We start from the raw sequence: 17783 nt of genomic DNA on the forward strand, positions 1-17783 counted from the left end.
ATTATTTCTATTATTATTATTACAATCAATACAAATGATCCAATTTGGAGACCTTATAAAAACTCATGACAACGCTTTCAAGTTTTCATTTCTTCCATTAATAAAACAGTTTAGATCACCTCTATTTAATAATCCTAACCATCTCAAGCTTGTGCTGAAAATATTTATTTGTTGAATAACACAATTAGCATTTTTAGAAGCCCGTGAAATGCCTACTATATGTGTTTAGTAATTGATTGAACAAAAGAGAGATTCAGTCTAACTAGACAAAAGACTAATGCTGCATGTATATTTTAAATGAACAGTTTAACTATTTAACTAACAGATGAAATGCCTTTTTTCAATGTAATCTGGCGATACAATTTCAAGCTAGATTGTGATTTTTTGTTATTTGAAATATGTTTTTGAATGCATAAATAGATTCAGTGACCTCAAAAACCACTAGAATACTCAAATTCTACAGATTAAACAACTTAAACTCTAAGTTTTTAAAAAACTCTCTGAATGTTTTTATTAAAATTGACCAAAATAATGCTAATAAAAAGGCCATTTGTCTATTAATTAGACTATGCTCATTTCAAATATCTGAATTTTGAAATTTATGAACCCTTAAATCCATTTTGTTCTTTTTGCTTCATCTATACAGGCTTCTTGTGGGCCTTTCCTTGCACATCTGTGATACCATTTGCCGGCCTGGCCTTGCACCTCTGTGATACCATATACTCGCAACAGCTCACTTGCCAGTGGTCTAGACTATGTTTATCGTGTGATCATATCACCAATGAGCAACAACATTCAAATTATTCCGCATCAACGTATTGGATTATTCACGGGAGCTTTTCAGAAGTCATTAACATCATAGTTATTGAATATTCTTTTTAAGAATATTTATAACTGCATGTTGATGATATATTACAAAATCTCATCGTTATAGCAGGGTGCATTTCCTATTATCAATTGTTCAACATTGTTACAAAACAATTTCTAAAAATGCTTACCGAAGGGCTTTGACCATTATGATTCTCATTGCAACAAGAAAGCTACTAAACTTAGGATACTATACATCGAGCAATACTGACACAATGTTCAGAGTTATGAACCCTTGAATCTGTTACGCTGTTTTTGTTTCATCTATATGGGCTTTGTTGCTAACCTTTGTTTACACCTCTATAATACCATATAGCGGCAACAGGAAAGTCAGCCGACTAGTGAATAACCTAGAGTTTGTTTCTGATGATATCACTTAAACATAAGTACTGAATGTAAACCACAACATTTATGCAAATACACAAATGAAAATACAGTCAAATTATTAATATAGGCATTGTAATAATAACTCTGGAACTCTGGAACCTTCATGTTTAGAAGCCAAGGTATGAAAAAATCTGTACATCACCTTTTCAGGAATCATCTGTCAAATAAAAAGGCTCTTTGGGTAACTGCAGCAATTTTCTCCACAGAATGTATTAGAAATCCTACTAAGAATCTACTCCATCTGCATTCAATCAACTTACTGTCGATGTAGCCAATACTTGGCTTGTTGACTACCAAATGCCTCGTGAGTCCTAAGAGTATAAAAGATCCAAGAACACTTTGCCTTGGAGACTGTCGATAAAACAAAGTTAAAATTGGCTACTCCATTACTTCCCCCTGCATTCAATCAGCTTACTGTCGATCTAACCCCTGCTCCTTGGCTCTTAAATGCCTCCACGTAATATAAGAGCTCCAGTGAAACTGCCTCGGAGTCTGCCCATAACACAAAATTAACAATTGCCCCCTGACTACTTGTCCATGAATAAGCAGGTCAAATTAACGTCGTGCAATTTTCACAATACGTTTGAGATAAGAATAAATAAATAAATAAAATTCCACAGAAGATGGCATTCCAAATGTTAAAGCATGTTTTATTATATGACTCGAACCTCAATATAAATCACCTTAGCCTCGGATGTGAAAAACAGTTTTCACTCAACAGAGATTTAACAATCTCGATCTTATTGTTGAAGCCTCAACCGGTTGAACAATATAAGAAAGTGCCGCTCAGGCACAGAATATACAAAGCCGAGCTGTGCACCATTTGTATGAGCACTAGCCTGAATGCATCACCAATAAAACTATATACATCAACAATTTTAAGGAAACTTGACTACATGATACTTTCTTTCAAACACACATAATTATCTTCATGTAAACCTGACACAAGCAATTATTTGTTATGCTAGTATTTTCTTTACCTTTCCATCAAGTAGCACTAATTCACCATCAATCCACTGTGGATTATGAAACCCAGGTTCTGCCATTCTTCCTTGACCTTTATACCTCGCAACCTGTAGGTCCATGAATCAACCTTTGAGATAACAGAAAACTTAAAAAAATTGAATAGCTCAAATTCAATAGACCTCCTCAAGTTGTATAGACAAAAATCAATACCACTCCAAGTTCCTCTGGATAAATTCCATGATTTGATAAACGATTTTCTTTGCCTATTTTTGCACGAAAAGTAACCTGCACGCATAATTTTCCTTTTTGTAAGGCAAACAAAAGAAAGTATTGGGTGAATGTCGTCTAAAATATAAAATTGTCGTCGATAGTATGGTATATGCTAATAATGATAAATTGATAATCAAGATGGAAGAAACTCTTAACAACAGAGACTCCCACACTGATCTCACTGTAGCATATACCTGCCCAGCTGGTACGTTCAGGTCACCAATCAATTTCACAGCTTCGACGTACTCAAAAAATTCCAAATTAGAGCCTTCACTGAGACTTTCGTCCACATTGTGCCAATGACCATATTTGCGCCTTAAGTCAACCACTTCCGAGGTATAAGGACCAAAGGCCCCAATATATAGTCCTGCACAATAGCCATGATAAGTTCATTTCGTTAGAAGTTCAGCCAAGCCTAATGTGCATATTAATATTTCAAAAATACTCCCATTCAAGCAAGTACCAGATAATGGATCAGCACTAGCCTCTGCAACATTGATGCGGTGAAACGTTGTGCTCCCAACTAAACCATTCCTTTTCTGAGCTTGGCTAACTGCAAGCTTAATTATTTCTTTGATATCCCTGGGTACCTGCACACCTTGAGTCACACTTTGGGAATATGCTTCTAAATTCACATTTTGGAATATCACATTATGAAAAGAAGAAAACATTTGCAGAAATAGCCTTAGAAAACAAAAACTTTTGTAGTTGTAAAACTTGATTAAACCTAGCCCTGTTTCATTCATTTAGCCCAACTGTTATAAAAGTGGTGAAATGAGCACAGACAAGTCATTGGACAGAACCAAAGCGGGATAGAATATTCTGAATGAATGCTTCAGAAGGCATATAAACCATAACCAAGAGATTCGAAAGGCCTAAACCTTGAACTGCTAGAGGAATTTTTAATTAACCAGATGCCTGTCACAGGAATTTTTTCTTTGTCCTCAAATGTTAGGAGAGCTTCAACTGAATACCCCAGGCTCATATGTAGATCACACAGCTAGACCCTCTCAACCCAGGCACTCCTCAGGGGCAATTATTAGGAGGTGAATTGGTACTTTCAGAGTGGTTGATGACCTATCCTTTGTCTTGAAATTTTGAAAAATCTGCACAATCTGAAATTTCCACCTCACTTCAACGAGGTTACAGATTTGTTGCATAGAATTTTCAACCTCAAGGTTGAACTGAAGTGTTAAACAATATGCCTGCAAATATCTCAAATGATAAATCCGTCCACCACTAGTCTAGGCAAGTTCAAGTAGATAAACACTGCAAAATATTTCAATAATAGATCAATGCCACAACCGGAGCCGTTGCAGCATAGTTTAGTCAAATATATGGATCTGAAAATTATATTCTTTGACAGTGGAAGTATAACAGCACATTTCTGATATGAAGTTTCATCTTGTTGAGTCCGTTTTTTTGGAAGAATTTTGAAGAATATGATTGAAAAGCAGTTGCGGAGAAAGAATGGCCAGCCTTGCCAGAAGCGGCCACGGGAAATCGCAAAGCAGCAGACAAGTTAAGAGTCAGTTATATTGGGATTTGAGAAGCCGCGAAAGAAGGAAGCGCGGGCCAGATTTTGAAAGTATCAAAGATGATAAGGACAAAAGCACCAGAACTCATCAAAGTGGACCTGATCGAGATTGGGATCAAGGAAGTTGCATGTTAGACTAGATCAAGCGAGCATGATCTATAAAAAGGGCCAAAGATGAACAAATCGAGTTGTTGTTAGCTGTAGAATTGAGTTGTACTTAGCTGAAGAGTCGAAGTTTTGTTAGTTCTCTGCTGTGTAACAGCTCGTTAGAGTCTGAGTCTTTTCTTTCTCTGAAGTTCTTTTATGTTCCTATAATGCAATGTAGTCCATAGTATTAATATCTCGCAGCATGCACGAGTTTCTGGTGTAATGATTGTTGAAGAATGTAACTAGTATCGGTCTTCATAATTGTACTTATCAAAAGAAATTTTATTATTAATGTAATTGACTTATTAAAGCATGGGTTTCATGCTTGGGTCAAAGTTTTTATAGGTCAAAGTCTCCATTGAAGACTTCTAGGGTTTGTCATGAGTCATTAAAGTCATTGTCATATTTATTAGACCCTTCTTGGGCTTTTGTTCCATGTAAAAAGATTTATTTTTTAGTCAAAATGGTCATTTGTCACCTCCACACCAAGTCAGCCCTGCCCTCATCAAGTCAGCCTGGGTTAGGGCAATTCGACCTCACAAGAAGCCTATATATTGAGCAACTTGACTTCATTTGGAGGGCATCATCTCAAGTTCGATCTCTAAGAAGCAGTAGCAGAAAAAGAGTGCGAAGTTGCAGAAGAAGAGAAGCTGGAAGAAGGAAAAACGAGTTTTTGGGCTACCTTTCTCTCACACGTGCGAAGATTTTGGGCTGAAGCTGGGGCCGAAATTCTGTCTCTGTTGCAGGGCTGAAAATATGAAGCAAGTGGCCGAAAATCTGAAGCTGGGGACCGAAATTCTGATCTGAAGTTGCACTTTGAAGAGCTGACACTTGGAAGGCTAAGCAAAGGATATCTACGAGGAAGGGTTGACTTGGTGGTTGGAGGAGGTCTTTTTCTAGGTCTAAGAAGTCTGGAAGTGCTTCATCTTGATCTGAATCTACTGAAGGAAGAGTTTGCGACGGGGTTTTTCCCTGACTAAGCACCTACATCTTGTGTCTCTTGTTTTTGTTATCTTCATACACATATAATTTGGTAATTGTTTGATGAAAGATAAACTAATTAAGAAGTAAAAGAAGCCAACATAATTCACAAGTAATTATCAACATAAGAAAATATTTCTGCCTGTCCGATTTTCTATCAATGATCTACCCAATGAATGCAGGAATCAATTATGAATTGATGGTTGATCATTGTGTGCCCCCTTTAAAATTTTATTTGTCTTTGCATGATTTTTCATTGTTTTAGTTATGGATGTTTAAACTGCATGTCAGCTGTGTTGCGTTGGTTAATGGAATGTTCAAAATGCATGTATAATATAATGAATAAAACTTCTTCACCATTGTTCTAGATCCCTTATCTCTTGTTGTTTCGGCACACCTCAGGTGAGACGCTCCTTTTTCCCCAAAGAGGAGTGAAAATGTCGATGATAAGCTAGACTACAACGACGCTTTTTGTTGGCAACCTAAGGTTGAACCCTGGGTCTCTGATAATTAAATTTTACGCCAACAAATGGTTTTGTTGTCGGGACCTGTGAAAATTTCTAGAAGGGATCTAGATCATGGTTTCGAGGATTCTTAGTGGAGACATTCAAGATTGGTGGCATGAGAATATTGATCACTTTATTCTGCAACAGGCTCAACTACGACAGAAGAATCTAGATTGGGTTAAGGAAGAGATTTTGTATGCATAACCTACTCGCGATCAATACAAAAATTTTCGATGCAAGTTTCTGGAAGAATTGCATAATTGATTGAGGAGGCTACAAGTTAAAGCCAAAGAACATAATCGTCTTAGGCTTCGCAGAGATTACAATACGGCTGATTTGGCTCAAAAGCACCAATTAGATACTGAACTAACAAGATTTGTTTATTTTTGGGTTCATGCAACCCTAGAAGGGTACATTATTGAGTTTGCGGCTGAAAAGAATCAATCTTTTTCTAAGGTTAAGGCAGTATTTAAAGTTTAAACACAAGTTGCGGGAAAGACTATTGAAGGAAATTTCGTTGTGGATCAAAATTTTATTGGTCGAAGAAAATGTGTTGCCATTCCAAGAAAATAGAATGGTTGCTTAAAACCCTTAGTGTTGGGGTTCAGATCTAGGGGGAGGAATGTTGTGCAGTTGTAGAAGATGAGGGGTTGTTGCAATGGATCAAGAAGAGTTGCGAAAAGCTTGAAACTTTAGAGTGATACAAAGGGCATAGATATCTGAGGAGTGGAGGGAGAGAAAGTTGCGGAAAATTAGGGTTATATGAAGAGAATAGCAGAGGATAGGAGAAGCAGTGACGAGTTTAGTGTTGCGAAGAGAAGGAATGGATAGTCCAGGGTTGCAGGGGAAAGGAGAAAGTGAAGATCTCCCTCTGGCGAAATAGGAGGCGCTAGCGGAAGTGTTGTGGGAAGTTTGTTAAATTTTAGGTATGTTCTATGCTTAGAGCAATTTACTTCAATTTTTCATATTAGCCCAATGACAATATTCAGATTAGCAATCACATCAGCATGATAGTAAAGTGCAGATAGAACATAAACATAAACAGCAGAAGACAAGCCAAGACAAGAGGACACAAGATGTGGCACTAGCCAGGGACAAACCCCAATGTGGGGAAACCCTTGATCAATTCTTCTTATATTCTTCAATAGTTCAGCAGAGAGAGAGATAGTACAAATACATTTGAAGTCAATACTTGACTTGCCAAAATAGAAGATCAGACATCAGAGATCTTCACCATGAAGATGACACAATGCAGCAGATGATAGGCCTAGAACAGCTCAACCAATTACTCAACATACTGAAGCTTTCCTTCCATAAGACTCTCCTTCCTTTGCTGCTTCACTGATCATGTCAAGGTTGCCCATCTGGCAACTTGTGTATGCTGAAAGGACTGAAGCATATCTTGGCAAACCTGATCTCTAGTTAGGGCACAAGATCTGAGAGCTACTGCACCCTAAACATACTCCACAGTCCACCTATTTACTGTGGATAGCCTTCACACTGATCTCCAATGATACGCTACCTTATAGGGTCTGAACGCAACACTTAAAGAGGCCTCCAACTGTTGGCTATGGCCTGCGGCCTAGCCCAGCAGTTGACTGTAACCTTGTCCCTTCACACAGTGACCCAATCAACCTTTAAACAGCAGTAATGTCACAGAGATTTCCACGCTGCTAGACGCTGATATATGGCTCCTTTTAATGTTGCGTATAGGGCTCTTTAGGGCTTCCTGTGCAGCGTATTGAAGTTCCTTAGACAGTGGATGAATCGCACATCAAACTGCAGCTAGATTGACAGCGTAATACATCTCCCTTTTTGCCTGCAACAAGATCTCCTTACTGTTGTTAGGTCTTCATGACTTCCCTCTAAACAGCGTATAGAAGCCTTCTTTTGTTGTTGCCTAAACTCTTCTCAATATAGTGGCTAGGGTTTGCATTATGACAGCGGATTAGGGCTTTCTTCATGACTGCATCTATGCCTTCTTGGTGACTGATTAGGGCATCACTTGACCCTCCTTTCTCTGCGGCTAGATGACTCCCTTCTTGACTGTAATTTAGGGCAGCGTATAAGACTAGGGCACTCCCTCTAAGACTCCTCCTTTAGGACTGCATCTAGATCTCATTAGGGCAGCGTATAGGTCTCTCCATGGTTGAAGCTTGATCTTCATTAGGGCAGCGTAGAGGTCCCTTCCATGGTTGTGGCTAGGGCACTCCCTCTAGATCTCTCTTTCACCAAAACCCAAACAAATGAAGAGAGAGATCACAAGAGGTGTGTGTACAAAATGACTTGAGATCCTCTTCTATTTATAGTGCAACGTTGAGATAAGTTGGGGTTAATTTGGTCGCTGGCCGACCTTGACAAATTGTCACATAACACAAATAAATTCATATCTCCATGAATACATGTCGGAATCAGATGAACTTTAGATCAATCCTACACCTCTCGACAAGAGGAATCCAAGAAAAATATCAGCTACCATAAATAAGAAGACCCACATGGGGTTTGGCCCTAGTGGCCAATTTTAACAAAGTTCGATTGGAAGATATGGACCTCACCCAGAGTTGAAAGGATTTCATACGCCCGAACTAGTCAAATAGATGATTGCAATGAGTGATGAGCATATTCCAGCAGACAATGACATGCATTTTGTAATGAGGAGATTATTCTTTGAAGATGCCTCAGTCCCTGTAAGTAACAATCAGCAAGTTGGTGGTGCAACTATTCCTCTCCGTAACCTTCCCCTGGTACTGTATCAAGATCCTGGTAATTTCTTTTCTAAATTGTGTAAGACTTTAAAATTTTGGCAAGTTCACTTTAGATATGTAACAGGCAATTCTAGTGGAGCAAATAATTCTAGTAGTAGTTTTCAGTTAAGTTCAAGTAGTTATTCTCAGTCGGGTTCCCAAGCATTTGTAGTAGCTCAGCCAAGGCAAACAACTATGGCCGAAAATATCGCAGGATCACTTACCCATTATCCGGAGTTTTCAGGACGAGGTGGTGAAGATGTTGAGCAACATTGGTACCTATGTGAAGCAATTTGGAGGGCAAGATAGACTCCTGACACCACAAAGCTCATTGAGTTTCAAACAACTTTGCGAGATCGCACTCTACGATGGTTCATTAAATGATCAGATTTGAATCCAAATCCCACCATGGACCAAGTTAAACAAGATTTTCTTCAAGAATTTAAACTCCCTCAGTCAAATCAACAAGGTTTAGCAAAGTTATTGGATATTAGGCAAAGAGAAGGAGAATATGCTTGGCAATGCATGCAACGATTTAAAGATGCCATCAGTAAATTATCTTATCCAATCGACCCCCATCATCAAAGATATTTCTTTATTAAAGCTTTGTTACTAATGACCAAGATTTCGTTGTCGCAATAGAAGATTAACACTTTGCAGGATGCTTTAGAGCAAGCAATGCAAATTGAGGCATATGGCGTGATACCCACAGGACTCTCGACCAGACAGTACCTCTATTGACCCTGCCATTATGGGACTCCAAAATCAAAATGCTACTTTGACAGAAAGACTAAAGGATCTTACGCCTGCACGACCAATAAGGGCTCATGTCTAGTGTACCAATTGTCAAGTTTAGGGACATCATGCCACAGAATGTCCACGGTTGAGGGGTATGGGACCATGTACTATGCCTAAGGGACCCCTTCTGTCGCCACATAGTGCTGGGGTTAAGCATATCTCTTTGACCATACCATTCCAAGGGCACATTCAGTACTATTGTTTTTCCACGATTCTGGTGTCTAGGATAGAATCTTAAATCAATGACGCTACCAAACCAAGAATCACAACGAATCCCCTTTTGTCGTCGCATAGTGCTGGGGTTGAGCATATCTCTTTGACCATACCATTCCAAGGGCACATTCAGTACTATTGTTTTTCAATGGTTCTAGTGTCTAGGAAAGAATCTTAAATCAATGACGCTACCAAACCAAGGATCACAACGAAGCTACTTTGCACAACGGAATATAAATAGCACTAAATCTATTAGTGCACAAAATATACACAACTTTTTACAAAATTTGTACAACAACCCAACTTCGTTATATTAATCAATTATCAAACTAAATAATACAACAGTTTAGGGCTCCCGTACCAAGGATAATGGCCCTCATACATCCATTGATACAAGAATACAAAATTTGGGCTTGGTGTCAGTCCATCAACAACAAATCTACCGTCAACAAGATACTCTGACCATCTGGCTGTGGCGCGCTCTCTCAGCTCCTCTCAGTCATACCCTGTACCTGCCCGGTCCTTCGGATCTGCAACACCTGCCTCTATCAATGCTCCAAGTCCATCTAGCCACTGAACCTCGGCTACCCAATCTGCTCACTAATTGTGCCTTAGTCCATAACTCATCGAGAATCCTGTCGAGTTGTTCACAGCTCCACTTGTGAACAACTCTCAACTGCCCACTATAACCTTCCTGTGCTACTCCAATGAAGACTAACATAGGGCAACGGAGGGCTACCCAACTTCTATTGTAGATGTCCTTCTCCACACGCAAGTCAAGGGCTACAACAACTGCTCCTAGCTTATCAGACCTTGAGCTCAATCATTCTGCCACTCCTAGAAGCCCTTAGTCCATCAAGGTACTGCACCTAGGGCTCCACATTTGGACCTTCTCACACTGCCCTCCAACAGACCACGAGGTATCCAATACTTGTTGTAGCATCTGCTCCTAGTTAGGGCATCCAATCATCTAGGAAACCCCTCCTCTTGGTTGCCAACAGACTCCTCAAATCTGCCTCTCCAAGGACACCATCCACCTACAAGTCACATCAACTCAAGAGGACTAACATACCTCTGCTCTGCAACCACCTGATGCTCCTCTTGACACGTACTACTATTGATGAACTACTCATAGGATGATCCAACTTTGTCCTCTTCTAGGACCCATCCTCTAGCAAATCAACCATCACCAAGAAGTCATCTACAACAAATTGTTGTTGCCTCCTTACCCTCAATTTCTGTGCATTCACAAGACTGGTTAGGGCACACAATAGCCCTAAACCACTGCTCTTCCCTTGTCCAAACTTCCACCTACTTTGTGGTCCCTTCCTTGATCTTCAAGACAACTTGGGCACCTCCACAATGTGAAAATTTCTAAATCTAGACACTGAAATCCTACTACAGTTACTGGCTTAGCATCTCCCATTTTTTATTTCATTCAACAAGTTATAGACAGTGATGAAAAACACTAGACTGACATACAGATCATAAGCTGAAACAATAGATGAGACAAACACACAAGGGACACCGTTATTTTTGGACAACACGTCCCCGGAAAAACCCAATGCGGGAAAACCGGTGCAACAGATAGAGGGTTTGTATTATTAAGCAAGCAGAATCTGAGTACAACAGGTTGCCTCTCACACCGGCTAACCTTCCAGAGAAATCACGGCAACAAGAAATACATACGAAGGTTTACCTCGTTCTCCAAGTCACAACTGATCCACTGAGTGGCCTGACTCCGGCAAACAATGCGAAATCCTAACGCAATCATTGCTTGGGCCAGCGTCTTGCCTCTACGAGACTACGTCACCCCTTCTACTGGATCGATTTGCTGGAAGAAGACTATTGTTCAGCCCTCCTAGCTCAGAAACTCACTTCTCTGGCAAAATCTTGGACTTCTGACAAATACTCTGCACTGCCACTGCAGGAGACCCTCCTGGCATGTGTCAGCATTGTGTGAGCCCCTTCCTGGGTTACGTAGGCCTATGCACTACCTCTCTGATGCTACTGTTGCCTCTCTGCCATGTACTCTTTGGCTCGAAACTCCTTTCCGATCCAAATCTCTGCTTTTGCCCCTCTCACTGCAACTCAGATCACTTGTTCGATTTTCTCAACAAACCACGCCCCAAAAAAATTGAACTGACTGATCACTTGGTGTATCTCCAACTGACCCTCAAGCCTCCTCTTATACTTTTCCTGTTGATGAATCAACAATCGAGATTAAGTCCCTAATCAACAGCTAACATTAAAACAGACTTGATCCTCGTCTCTTAGAAGCTTCTCACCCATATTTTTATTAATACCCATTAATATTTTTATTTTCCTAAGTTTAGACTTAGGAACCCCATTAAAAATATTAATTATTTTAATAACTCACAATCCAGGTGGAATTTCTCCAAACGATTTATGGGTCTTGGAGATCTCATGTATTCTAGTCCCTCCACAAAATTTTGAAGCTAGAGCACATCCGATGCTACCCAAAATCAACACTCCCTCTTAGTGAGGAATGTGCTCTAGCAATACTTCCCAACAGAATTATCACACTGATCCACGGCATCGGTCCTCTGTGCTGTTGATGCTTGGCCTGCTGCCCTTCCACTACACTGTTGCATCCTATACTGTTGCCCATGACACTACCATTGTCACTGCTGCATTTGTACTGCAACTCCCTCTCAATATGTTACATCATGTTGCCCATAGCACAGCCACTACTAACTGTTGCACTGAAACTCAGTTGCTGAGAAGTAAGCAACTGAATAGCTACCCAAAGTTGACATGTTGGTCAGTTTGCATACCCCGTGATGTTGAAGCTACCTCTACTGCTAGTTTGTGCTGACCCTATGATGCTACTACGTTGTTGTTGTATCTGCTATGTGCATCTCGCACTGCTCAACACTCTATTGCGTTGCGCACTCTAGCTCTGCCACTATTGCTCTGTCATCCCTCGCACCAACTCTCGTCATTCTGCTACTATCATTAAGGGCTCCCGTAGCCGTATGTGATCCAAGAGTTTGGGCACCTCAAGGATCCTGCCCCCGTCCTGTGTAGTCCTCCCGACTACAGTTCTATGTCGCCCCACCTCTTCTCCAAAGGTGCATGAGCACTTATGGCGCAATCCTCGTCATCGTCCTCCTTGCCAGCTTTCGTTGGAGCAGCGTTTGAGTCAGACTTCTCTTCCTTTGTAGTGCCCCTAATTATGAATTTACAGTAACCAGATAAACTCTTATATGAATTTGAAAACAGTAATGCATAAAATTGTAATATGTACCTACCTGAGCTGCTTGCTGACTTCCGACTCCGCTGTTGGACTGGTAATCCTTTGATCCAATGTCGAGATGGCCAATACCACCCGACCAGACAGAGCAACCTGGTTGCTCAATCCAGAGAAGCTCTCCACAGAGATTCTCTGTCCCTCCGTGCCCAAAACTCAGATCACTCAAGCTCTTCCACTGTTAAAATCTCTTCTTCCGGGTTTCATCCTGATGAGTCTATCCTTCTCTCGTTCTTTTCCCCCCCCACTTCAGGTTCGAGTCTCGCTATTTAACCACAGGTCTGGCGGTGGCCGCCCTCCCACTTGCAGCCACCGCCTTCCTCACATTGAAGGCTCTGGGATCTTTTCCCTGACTTCTGCGCTCAGCCATAAGTGTTCAGCTGATTCCTCCCCTTTATTAATGACTGGGATATCGTGATTTTTCTTTTGGGCAGCTGACATTTATGGATATCACACTTCAGCATACGCTATATGTTTTAAAACTAATACCTTTATAACTTTCATTATAATATTTATAAGGTTTTAATAACATATTGTTCAACGTCTATTTTATACATGCCATAAAGCTTTAAAATATATATATATCATAACATTTAAATATTATATGATGTAAAGTATATTTCATAATGTTTAAACTATATATGATATAAGTATATTTTATAATATTTAAATTATGTATGATATAAAATTAATTAATATAATTTATAATTTCATATTATAAGGTTTTAATCACATCCTTTATAAATTTTAATACATAGATATATATTTATAAAATTTTAAGGTTCAAAATCTTATTAATGGGTTGTTACATACACTCCCCCTTCTGAAAACTTCGTCCCGAAGTTAGAGCTTTAGGTTCAAGGTTTTAACGGACAGGCCCTTTTCTATCCCGGTCCCCAGCCTATTCAAAACTCATCCTATCCTCCCTAATCTCTTCTGCTCCCATCCTATCCGTCCTCTACTAGAGTATGCCATGGCGTCAATTTACTGACCTAACCATTCATAACACAAAGGTAACAGCGTCGACTACACCGACCTGATTACTAGTAGGCATCCGGCAGTCATCATCACACGTCTAGGGGAGCGTGACTCGCACAGTCCTCCCATGACTCCAGGTTCCGGAGGATAAACGGTGGGTAACACCTCCACCCCTCCAGTAGTATCAGGGCTACTACCCTATCATAGAATCACTTTGAGCTTTTACTGATCTGAGTTCTGTCATCACGTGGTCATCTCGAAAATTGGATCAATTATCTGCAATCGTAGTTTATCTGCAGTTTTACCTGCAATCTTATACTTACCCAGCATTTGTAAGATGTGCATCAGCATATTTGAAATATCTTATGTATTATCTACATATAACAGAATTTTGTTTATTTGCTCATGCATGTATTCTGACTTTTCTATAGGGTGTATTCACTTCCTGTCTTTTATTTCAGTTGCTCGTTTTGTCATGCATAAAATAAAATAGATTTATATTGTTCAATTTCTACCAGAAGTAAATTCACTTGACAGTCTTAATCTTTACTTCAACATTTATAATTGGGTAATATAATCACATATATTGTTTTGGTATCCATGTACCAGTAGGAATTAAACACATATTATTTTGGTATCCACGTACCAGCAGGAATTTTAAACATATATTATTTTGGTATCCACGTACCAGCAGGAATTTAAACATATATTATGCCGCAAAGTTTCGTACTTATCACTTATCATTCAAATGTTTTTGGTTCTCTGACAGGGGTGAAGTAAATATATATACTAAACATAGTGTAAAGTTCTTCAAAATGGACATAAACTAGGGTATCTCTGACATATGTCCTCTGTATCCTCCCAAGTCGCTGACCCAGGACTATACTTGTCCCACTGGACCTTAACTTGGTCCACCAGGCGGTTCCTCAGCTGTCGCACTCTACGTTCCAGAATACGTAACGGTTCGACCGTTATGACTCCCTCGTCCGAAACCTGCAATTCTTTCCACTGGATGTTATGAGATAGATCAGCTACATAATGTCTTAATACAGAAACATGAAATACATTATGAATTCTATGCAGGTGGGATGGCAGGGCAAGACGATAGGCAACAGGTCCAACTCTTTCCACGACTTTAAATGGTCCTATAAATCGGGGTGACAACTTTGTCCCTTTCCCGAATCGAATAGTACTTTTGTTTGGTTTGATGCGGACGAAGACCTGGTCCCCTACTTCATACCTCCTATCAGATCGGTGAGCATCAGCATAACTCTTTTGTCTATCCTGTGCTTCCTTTAATCGTTGTCTAATCTGTCTGACCTGCGCTTCCATTTCATGGATTAATTCTGGTCCTATTATCACTCGATCTTCTAACCTGTCCCAACTTAACGGAGTTCTGCAAGGTCTGCCATATAAGGCTTCAAATGGAGGCATCCCAATTGAACTGTGGTAACTGTTGTTGTAAGCGAATTCAACCAAGGGTAAATACTTTTCCCAGTGGGATTGCTGATCCATTACATACATCCGCAACATGTCTTCAAGTACTTGATTTACTCTTTCAGTCTGCCCATCAGTTTCAGGATGGTAAGCCGTGCTTAAATTTAGCTGAGTACCTAAGTCTGCATGCACGTCCAGAATCTGGAAGTGAATCGCGAATCTCTATCGGATATAATCTTCTTAGGTACTCCATGATATCTGATAATCTCGTTTATGAATACTCGAGCCACGTCAGCAACATCATAAGTATCTCTTACCGGAATAAAATGGGCGCTTTTTGTTAATTTATCCACCACTACCAGAATGGCATTGTGTCTTTGAGAAGTAAGAGGTAGTCCAGTGATAAAATCCATAGAAATGGTCTCCCATTTAGACATAGGAATGTCGTGGGGCTGTAAGAGACCCGCTGGGTGACAATGATCTGCCTTTACCTGCTGACATTCCAAACATTTTGCAACAAATTGAGTGATATCCCGCTTCATGCCTGCCCAAAAGAAGAGTTTCTTGGTATCCGCATACATTTTCCCTACTCCAGGATGAGCACAATATACGGCTTTGTGAGCTTCCCTGAGGATGGTATCTCGGAGATCTTTATCATCAGGAATGTACATCCTTCCATGGAATCGCAAGATCCCATCGCTTTCTAATTCATAACCCTCGAACTTAGATTCTTTCGCCTTAATCCCCTCAAGACTTGCCTTCACTTTTAAATACCAGCTGTCTTTTATAAGGCGATCCAACACTCGCTGTCTTAAGTCCACCTTAATGGGTATGAGAGAAAATATCCGGGGTCTCCTGCTTAAGGCATCGGCTACCACATTTTCCTTTCCCTTAATATATGATATTCCGAAGTCATACTCACTTAGGAATTCACTCCATCGCCTTTGCCTGGCATTTAAGTCTCTTTGGGTGAACAAATATTGTAGACTTTGATGGTCGCTTTTAAGTGTAAACTTTCGTCCTACCAAATAGTGTCTCCAGATCTTTAAAGTTAGCATTACAGCGGCCAATTCTAAATCGTGAGTAGCATAGAGTTCTTCATGAGGTTTTAGCTTTCTGGAAGCATAAGCTATCACTCCCTTATCCTGCATCAATACTGCACCCAGCCCTTGCTTGGATGCATCAGTACATACTGTAAAGTCTTTGCCCATATCAGGGACTCTTAGGATTGGTGCGCTGGTGAGTAGTCTTTTGAGTTCAGAGAATGCATTATTACATTCCTCGGTCCACTCATACTTAACACCTTTACGCTGGAGGGTCGTGATTGGCTTCGCGATCTTGGAGAACCCTTCCACAAATCTCCGGTAATAACCTGCTAAGCCCATAAAGCTTCGTATCTCATGTGCATTTTTCGGTATTGGCCAATCCATGATCGCTTTTACCTTCTCAGGATCTACCGAAATTCCTTCACCTGATATGATGTGACCCAAATAATGAATCTTTTCCTGAAAGAAGGAACACTTGGACAGTTTTCCATATAACTGACGTTCTCTAAGGCAGGACAATACTAACCGCAAATGTTCCTTATGCTCTTCTTCATTCTTGGAATAGATGAGAATATCATCTAAAAAGACTTGTACAAATTTATCAAGATACTGACGGAAAACACTGTTCATAAGATTCATGAATACGGCTGGCGCATTTGTTAACCCAAATGGTACCACAGTAAATTCATAGTGCCCAAAACGTGTCCGGAATGCTGTCTTAGAGATATCATTTTCAGAAATCCTTAGCTGATGATACCCTGATCGAAGATCAATTTTTGAAAAGACAGAAGCTCCTTTCATTTGATCGAAAAGATCATCGATTCGCGACATAGGGTATTGATTCTTTACTGTAGCTCGATTCAAGTCCCGATAGTCTATGCATAATCTTAAGGATCCATCTTTCTTCTTCACAAAAATTACAGGAGCGCCCCAAGGTGAGGTACTGGGCCGAATAAGCCCTATATCGAGTAGTTCCTTCAACTGGATTTGCAATTCCTGAAGTTCTGGAGCTGTCTTTCTATAAGGCATTTTAGAAATCGGCTGGGTACCTGGCTTTAATTCAATAGTGAGATCCACTTCTCTTACCGGGGGTAATCCTGGTAGTTCCTTTGGAAATACATCCGGGAACTCGGCTAACACCGGATATTGTTCTAAGGACGGTCCCTTTTCCTGGCTTACTTCGTGAACTGCATAAGCCTGACAACCCTTTCTTAAACAACGCTTCACCTGCATTGCCGAAATGTAGCGTAAGGAAATTTCTCTCTTGATTCCTTGAATTTGGATTACTTCACCCTCATCATTTAAGCCCAAAATCCTTTTTCCATAACAATCTACCCACGCTTGGTGAGCTTCCAGCCAATCCATACCTATGATAAGATCATACGTCCCTAGGGCGGTAACGTACACTTTTAGTTTAGTCGAGCAGACCCCTAGGTCAATTTTGCATTGATCCACACTCAAGCCCACGGTTTGGAGTTCTCCTCAGGCCATTTCCACTTGGTGGAAATCATTTTGTCTACGAGCTGCCAGCCCACATTTGTTTAATGCATATGAAGAAATGAAACTATCTGTGGCACCAGTATCAAATAAGATTTTGAGTTTTACACCATTGATAATACCTGAAGATTCCAC

General features: G+C 40.2%; 1 protein-coding gene across 1 annotated transcript in view; it reads right to left on the bottom strand.

Annotated features, from left to right (window-relative positions):
* Positions 1 to 1937: 1937 nt before the first annotated feature.
* Positions 1938 to 17783, bottom strand: part of EX2 (UvrB/UvrC domain protein (DUF3506)) — a 123268-nt gene continuing 107422 nt past the window's right edge. The window contains exons 8-12 of the mRNA XM_089395896.1: positions 2954 to 3080; positions 2685 to 2857; positions 2431 to 2505; positions 2235 to 2327; positions 1938 to 2093 (exon numbers count right to left, since the gene is read on the bottom strand). Coding sequence (XP_089252022.1) covers positions 1995 to 2093; positions 2235 to 2327; positions 2431 to 2505; positions 2685 to 2857; positions 2954 to 3080 — 567 coding nt within the window. The 3' untranslated portion in view covers positions 1938 to 1994. The remainder of the gene's footprint in view (positions 2094 to 2234; positions 2328 to 2430; positions 2506 to 2684; positions 2858 to 2953; positions 3081 to 17783) is intronic.

The sequence above is a fragment of the Pinus tabuliformis genome, chromosome 1_2 (assembly GCF_031772625.1).
Source record: "Pinus tabuliformis cultivar Carrire ecotype Pingquan chromosome 1_2, CPIR1, whole genome shotgun sequence".
Taxonomy (NCBI): Eukaryota; Viridiplantae; Streptophyta; class Pinopsida; order Pinales; family Pinaceae; genus Pinus; species Pinus tabuliformis.